This window comes from Camelina sativa, chromosome 10, assembly GCF_000633955.1.
Source record: "Camelina sativa cultivar DH55 chromosome 10, Cs, whole genome shotgun sequence".
NCBI lineage: Eukaryota > Viridiplantae > Streptophyta > Magnoliopsida > Brassicales > Brassicaceae > Camelina > Camelina sativa.
Genome location: NC_025694.1, coordinates 15,864,408 through 15,871,879, shown reverse-complemented (window position 1 = coordinate 15,871,879; position 7,472 = coordinate 15,864,408). Strand labels below are relative to the sequence as shown.

General features: G+C 36.8%; 2 protein-coding genes across 2 annotated transcripts; both read right to left on the bottom strand.

Moving 5' to 3' along the window:
• On the bottom strand, positions 19 to 1,460 carry LOC104719086. Its single transcript, XM_010436930.2, has 5 exons — positions 1,350 to 1,460; positions 1,176 to 1,245; positions 708 to 1,029; positions 312 to 449; positions 19 to 217 (listed from the first exon to the last, which is right to left on the bottom strand). Exons 1-5 carry the CDS (start codon positions 1,427 to 1,429, stop codon positions 93 to 95), a joined length of 735 nt encoding a protein of 244 aa, XP_010435232.1. The 5' UTR covers positions 1,430 to 1,460; the 3' UTR covers positions 19 to 92.
• LOC104719085 (purple acid phosphatase 23-like) lies at positions 3,787 to 6,915 on the bottom strand. Its single transcript, XM_010436928.2, has 8 exons — positions 6,556 to 6,915; positions 6,241 to 6,432; positions 5,522 to 5,858; positions 5,132 to 5,349; positions 4,798 to 4,988; positions 4,319 to 4,600; positions 4,109 to 4,235; positions 3,787 to 3,978 (listed from the first exon to the last, which is right to left on the bottom strand). The coding sequence occupies exons 1-8, from the start codon at positions 6,821 to 6,823 to the stop codon at positions 3,854 to 3,856; spliced, it is 1,740 nt and encodes a 579-aa protein (XP_010435230.1). The 5' UTR covers positions 6,824 to 6,915; the 3' UTR covers positions 3,787 to 3,853.

Sequence of the window (7,472 nt, the reverse complement as noted above, 5' to 3'; positions counted from 1 at the left end):
TTTTACACAAACCGAATCAATTTCTCAGACAAACCATAATAATTAGTAAAAGGTGTGATATCAGAGACATGGACCGACCCTGTTGTTAATCGTTAGTGCCAATCAACTATATCTCCGAATGTTGTTGAGCCAACTCCTTCCCACACTTCACTGTGTCCCACTTCTTCCGAATCAACACCTTCCATGTCACAGTCCCACCATCCTGAACCATTTGCATCTGTTGGGAGAAAGTTCATATAAGTCTCAACTACATAGAGTTAGATTTATTTCCAAGTATAAAAAAGTGACTGGAACTTGTTGTCGTCACTCACAATGGTTGTATGTTGATCTCTGCATTTTACTATTACTGTTGCTTCCTCTTTCTCTTTCCCTTTGCATTGGCTTAGATACTTTTGAGTTGTCTCCAAAGACTATAACAGACTTTCCTGTTCTACTCATGCTCTCCATACCTAGTGATTCAACATATATACTCTTATCAACTATTGACATCTCAAAGATCATTATTAGATTTTAAGGCTAAGATCTTATGTTTAAAACCAAAAAAAAAAAAAAAAAAAAGAAGATGCATGCGACCTGAGGAACAAAAACATCAAGTAATGTTCTCAATTCACACACTTCTTTCGAAATCTCATATAGACAATGAAAAAGGAACTTGCTTGAGCCATTTGTTGTCTACCCAAGACCCAAGTGCTGTTAAAGTGACATACCTTCAAAAGGATCTTTTCTTTTCTTTGATGTTTTATCATCCTTCACAATAATGATATGTTCATTGGTTTCATCGGAGTGCGAAGCAAGATGATCTGTTTCTTCAGCAGGGATTTGATCCACCGGCTCAAGACTCGCCTCAACAGTTATCTCCCTACTCACTTCTTCACTTATCTGAACCTCTCTTGGCTTAAACTGCTGAAGCATCATCTTCTCAAGACCACCATCGTCTTTTTTCTTCTCTTCCCTCGCTTTTCTCTCCACCCCAAACCCATGAGAGAGTTTAGAGCAATCAAAAGAGGTGAATGGTCTTCTTATCCCTTCCTGTTCAAGAACCAAACAAAGACCAAATCTAAAATCTCTTAACAAAATCAATTCAAAGGTTTCAGCTTTTGGCTCAGTTTCCAACAAATCCCAACTCAAATTCCAAAGCAATCTAGAGAGAGAGAGAGAGAGTCATTGTTCGTTACCTCAATGTTGTTGTTGTTGGGCTTAAGCAGCACTGATTTGTTCGATTGATTACTCGAAGAGGCTTGGACACTATTAAAAACACACAATCACACTTACGGAATCAATTACTCAAAATCTAAAACCTTGGAGAGTGATTAGGGAATTTAGAAATCGAAAGGGGATTGAAGGCTTACGGAATCGAACTGGGATTCAGAAAGGAAGAAGCAATTGATCGCTGACCAAAAACCCTAATTTTTGGAATTGGCTTCTTCATCTTCTTCTCCTTCTCTCACTCAGACTCTCGATTCTCGAGCGAGGCTTTCATTTTTTTGGCTTATTTTTTATTTTATTTTAGTGTCTCAAAAATTTTCCCGCCAAATGCAAAAAACAATTGGTGTATTTTTTTTTTTTTTTGCTGAGGTTGACAATAATGTAAAATTTAATCCAAAATTTAAACATATCAATAGAATTTTTCTTTATTTTTTCAGAAAATCTTTCACAACCTTTCAACTTTAATCATTTCAGTTTTTCATTATAGTCAAGATTCAAAGAGGGAAATAAAAAGTGAAAAGTTAATATCAAAGATGGTATCATTGTACTACCGTGCAAAGTTTCATGGGAGTAAAAATCAACTTTTCAGTTAATAACTTCCTAGTAATGTATTTTGGGCTTTTTTGTTTCATGTACTAGAACTTTTAATTTTATTTTGTGTTGTTATATTGGGTCATTATAATTACTCTAATAAGTAATAACACATAAAAGATTTTTTTTTTTTAATGCATAGTTGTAACTTGTAAGTTGTAAGTTGTAACCTGGCTGTATTGCAAAATTGTTTAGCTATTGCCTATTGGAAATTTTTTGCCTTGGATAGATTTTTTATTGCTTAACTTCTTTGCTTTCCATATATACTTGTAAGTTAATATTTTTCTTATATAAATATAAATTTAAAGAAAAAAATATCTTTACTAAGGAAACATATATTTCACTTTGTCATGTAGTTCATCTTTGAATATGGATATTTACAATTGCTTCCCTTTAAAAACAAAAAATTATTAATAAATTTAATTGACAGCTGTAAAACAAAAAAATGGCTCATTTGCAATAAGTCTCAAACTCTGAACACCTGATCAAACCAGTCTATCTCATGTTGGCAGCTTACTTTTTATGGCTAGCGAAGCAATGGAACTATATCTCAGAACTGCTTCTTTCATCAGATCAGCTTGCACCTGTTTACTGTAGCGCCAGCCTCGCAGGAGTAGAGAATGTTATCCTTAAATACTCCACCAAACTGAATGTGTTGAGGGATCAGTTTGACGTCTGACTATCTTACACACATATCCTCTGAACCTTGGCGTCGATCTTTTCGATTGCATCCAAACTCCAGCAATGGGATCACATCAACCGTCTATATTTCTCAGGAAACTACACAACGAAAAGGGCGAGATTCTTCTCAGTTATATACATTTTCCCAATGTTAGTGACATCAAATGGTCATCTAACACTTCTTCACATTACCAACAGCTAATGCATCTTCAACATAAAAATTTCTTTTATTATCCGAATACTTATATAGCACAAGTTCTTTCTATGCTAGCATAGCCACACAAAATGCTTAAAACAGATTCAATGATATGGAATTTAAACACTATGTTTCAGGGAGATTTTCATCAATTGGAGCCAATACTCATAGAACAGGACAACTGATGTAAAATATTCATGTAAGCGATAGGTTCAAACAGTGGAGACCTAATTATGCTGGCCTACAACGGGATAGGATAGGGATGCCACGAAATATTTTTTGTGTGGGTTTAAAAACTATGCCACCATTATTCAAACCGAATCTTCCTCACCCCTGGCTATTGAGTCCAAAACTATAAACTAATTAACCAGCAAGGCTGGTCGTAACTCGACAGTTTTGGATGCAGAAAATGCAAACTACTTTACAAACTAAAGAAATTCATGGCGTGTAAATAGATTGATATCACCATTTTCACTACTCCGTGGGACACTAACCTGAGGCTCTTTGGAGCATCGGTTTTGACTCAATATATATTTGGAAAATGCAATGGCATGTTGAGCAAGAGGCACCTACCTCATGATTTTTTAGGAAGATTCTACAGAAGAGAAATGGAAATGCCAGTTTTCAAAAAAAATAATAAGAATGATACATGTAGTCAAGTGACTCAAGTCACTGACGTGATGTGTCAAAAAAAATAGGTACTAGTGTACTACCGTACTACAAATGAGCATTACTTAGCAACTCATGTGATAATGAAGCATAAACTCATTGAGGGATTCATGTAACAAGTCTTACCTGAAAAACTCTAAATCTCCCATGGCAAGACCCAGGCTATAGGTAGTGGTCTTTATTTTATGCCTCATCAAGTGCTTGAATATGTAGATAATGCAAATCTCAATTTTAAATAAGGATGCAAGTATCTGCATACCAAAGAATTTAAATACCCAAGAAGAGGCCATAAACACAAAAATAAAGGGGAATTCTCCTAGCGTTCAGAGTACCAGGCATACCAATTTATGGGCATAACACTACAGTCTACCCAACACACGGAAGTGTTTGGGCTTGATTTCTTAGCAATAATTAACCACTTTAGAGAAGATTTCATAACCAAAAATGGCAAAGAGACTCGAAGCAAATTCAGATTAATCACAAAGTAAACCATGATAGTTGACCCGCGTTTTATATAACATGTCCAAAAACAATGGACCTAGAAGTACAAAACATGAAGAATATACATATGAACATTAGTAACGTGGGAGAGGAAAACCTAGACTTGTTGCCGCCTGATTTCTCCCTTTCTTCGCCTGCTTCCCATTTCAGCAAGCAAATATATTAAAATGTCATATGGATTAGTTTTTATTGAACAACTTGTACCTATATAGACTAAGACCACAGAGCTACGTAGTATAGATATATCATATATTGCTCTAGTACCTCGAAATTGTAGGGAAGTGCAGACATTTGGTTGACGGACAATGTAGATTTGGTCACCATAGATGTCGTCCTTATACACATCTTGATTCCTTTGCCATCTCCACAGGGCGTGCGTTGAATTCATGACCTGTATGAACAACACATTCTAATGGTCAGCTCTCGTCGCATAAAAGAGAATCACTCTTTCTTATTAAACATATGAAGATATACCTCAAGGATTCCATGGCCGAAGCTGCTCTCTCTGAAGGCACTCCAATCAGGTTGTCTGTCCCAGCAAAACTTTCCTTTTGCAGAGCCAGAAGTAAAATTTAAAGGGCATGATCCTCCTATCTCGGGGATGTTGTCTTCAGGAGAAGGACACTTCCCAGGGTCATCCGCAAAGTCCACATCAACTTTCTCAATGTTACCACCATCTCCTATAGTTATGTAAACTGGCCCACACGGGTTTAGTGTGTAGTTGTATATGCGGTTCATTCTCTCATATGCATGCACCTTCAGAAGCAATAAACGCCATTTTTAATCATACCATAGAAGAAGAACAACAGTATAACATTTCTATATCACTATAAGTCGACTTCGCTACTGCAACATGGCTGTTTCAAACAAACAGTGACAAGATATTCAACAACAAGAGGAAGAAATCAAAGAGTATTTAATTTCCGTTTCAACAAGAAAAATAGAGAACTCACATGTCCTGCAAACACAATGTCAACACGGTGTTGGTAGAGAAGCTCTTCCATTTCCTGCCTCATGCATTCAAACTCTTGGTAGTGCGAGGAGTAGCTGTTGTACCAAGGCGGATGCATTGTTGCAACCAGCCATGGTGTCACTGCGCGATCAACTTTAGACAAGTCTTCCTTTAGCCATGCATATTGTGCTCCTAAAATAACACATTAATTATTCATAAAAATGAGAGTGATTGAAGTAGGAGAACCAGAAATTTTCCTCATTAATCAGGGTACAAAAGATACAAGTGCTTTGCTGAAACCAAAGAAAAGAGACTGCAAGTATCCATGGATTTACCAGTGTGATTATAGTCAACATATGCACCCAACATAACGAAATGCACTCCTCCCGCATCAAAAGAATAGTAGAAGTTGGTGTTGGAGCCACTCTCACTTGACGGAACTGCAAACCTTTCAGAATATGAATTAAAGGTGATTCCGGAAGCTTGAGACTCAATCTCATGGTTTCCTTCAATGACCATCGTTGGGACTTTGGAGGTTAGTGGCTCCATGAACCTGCACACAAATCAAAGTTTTACCACCAAAATCTCCTAAGTGTATAACCTTTTTTCCTATGCACAGTATTATTCACTCTAAAATATTGTGGAACAAGTTGACAGAAAGCTAAGCAGGACCGACACAGATTTCTTCAAATCTAACTTGTTAACCCAGAGATAGTAAGGTTTACCTTCCCCTGGCATCCCAGCGAGGTTGATACGTCTCCCTAATTGGTGCATCGGGAAATGAACATGAGAAGCATGAAACTCCTTTGCCACCAATTGTACGGTACTGGTCTGCATACGTTAAGTCCCCAACAATTATAACCATCGAAGGGTCGTTTTCCATCAAATGGTCAATGGTGGTGGTTGTGTTACTGGTAAGACCCAGATCTCCAACAAAGGCAATTCGATGAGGATATGCGTCTTTGCTTGGCAGTGGCAAAGTCATAAAAGAAAGTTCATCACTCATTGCAGGAACAGAGCTGTCGCCGCACCTATAAAAGTACTTGGTTTCTGGTTCAAGACCTACAATATATGTCAAGTCAGTCAGCATTGCAACCAATATCTGCAAAAATAAAATCTTGACAGTGGCAAAGTCAACACAGATTTAGAAAAAGAGCGTCTCAAAAGATATCATCTTTCTTTCTATTAAGGAAAATATACACACAGCACAAGTCCACACACAATAAGATGAAAGTTAAATATGGGGATTGTTTTAATAATTCCTTCACAATTAGGTGCCTAGCTTTAAACACTTTCAAGTTGTCGCTGCAAGTAATGTCAACTTTTAGAACTAAGAAGCAAGGTAATACTCAGCTCAAGCAAAATGAAGTTGCAAAGATTCATTCATACACATAAGAAACTCTACACAAGAAAGAAGAATGAAATTGCTCTTTGTAATTGTTACCATCAATGAGGACATGGTGTATGATGCCTGATGTGTAATTGAGGAGACCGTCAAAGGGATACAACTGACTGTAAACTGTTGCATTCCCTTTCTTTTTTATCAAATATTTCCCTTTCTCCTTCCCATACCAAACCTCACTAGCAACTGAACTAGGATCAAGCGGTTTCACATCTTTCCCAACTACAGCATCACCTGTGAAAAGAAGAAGAATATAAACAAATCTCACAAATCCTAGTTCAATTGGACTAATTCAAAGCCTAGAGATTTCAGATATTGAAAAATTCAAGAAATATATAATCAAGAATTTGGCTTTACCAGTGACCCAAGAGACCCACATGGAGGTTGGAGTAGAGAGAGCTAAAGCAATCTGTTCTGGGAAATCGGAGCTGACGTTTCTCTTCCTCAGCCTCGGATGGTCCATAGGCAAGTCGTCACTGCCTCGCCGTAGAGACGGGTCGAACCGGCGGGTCAATGGCTTGAACGGGCCGTCTAAAGTTGTTGCGATCGGTTCGCCGGAGGCAAGTAACAACGACATTGAGGTAATTAGGGCAATCATCATTAGTAAAGGCATGTTCATGGTCATGGTCCAGAGGTTGTTTCATCTACGCGTGACGAGTTTTGATGGTCTCGAGCATTGACGCTTCTCTTTTTGCTTTGTACTGAGAATATGCCACATTGGTACGTGTCACCATTTTATTTGGAGCTCTGTTTACTACTTTACTAGACTTTCAAATATCAAAAAATTGAATTGTTTTAGAGTTTTTTTTTCTTAACTGTAAACTTTTGAAACCAAATTTTCAAGAACCAAAATAGATACCCTTTTTCAAAATATAATTGTTTATAAAAAACTTCAAAATAAATCACAGAAATTATTCAGTTTCTAAATTGATGAAGATCGAGCTGGGGAGGAGTGAAAGAAATGATATCAAAATAAAAATTATTAGTACATATGAAAAGTGGAATTAGTTTAGTGATAAAACTGTTGTTTTTATAGGGAGAAATTGTAACATCTACAATCTTTGATTGTTGGATTTGAATGTATAAATTTGGTTAAGAATGTTGGAAAGCTTCGGATTAACTGAATTAAAACGGTTTAACTCTCCAAGCATATGTAATGTTCTTTCTATATGGCGCAAGGTTGGAAAATTTTCATTTTTCTTCTTTTGTTATTATACTTAACGACTAGATATTCATCTGCGGTACACCGCAGGACTAAATTTGTTTAAAAAATG

Coding starts and splice junctions, on each gene's coding strand:
- LOC104719086 (XM_010436930.2), bottom strand. CDS start 1,429: ATGAAGAAGCCAATTCCAAAAATTAGGGTTTTTGGTCAGCGATCAATT. Junction 1,246..1,349: donor CTGAATCCCAGTTCGATTCC/GTAAGCCTTCAA, acceptor TGTTTTTAATAG/TGTCCAAGCCTCTTCGAGTA. Junction 450..707: donor AAGAAAAGATCCTTTTGAAG/GTATGTCACTTT, acceptor TTGAATCACTAG/GTATGGAGAGCATGAGTAGA.
- LOC104719085 (XM_010436928.2), bottom strand. CDS start 6,823: ATGACCATGAACATGCCTTTACTAATGATGATTGCCCTAATTACCTCA. Junction 6,433..6,555: donor GTGGGTCTCTTGGGTCACTG/GTAAAGCCAAAT, acceptor TTCTTTTCACAG/GTGATGCTGTAGTTGGGAAA. Junction 5,859..6,240: donor ACACCATGTCCTCATTGATG/GTAACAATTACA, acceptor CATATATTGTAG/GTCTTGAACCAGAAACCAAG.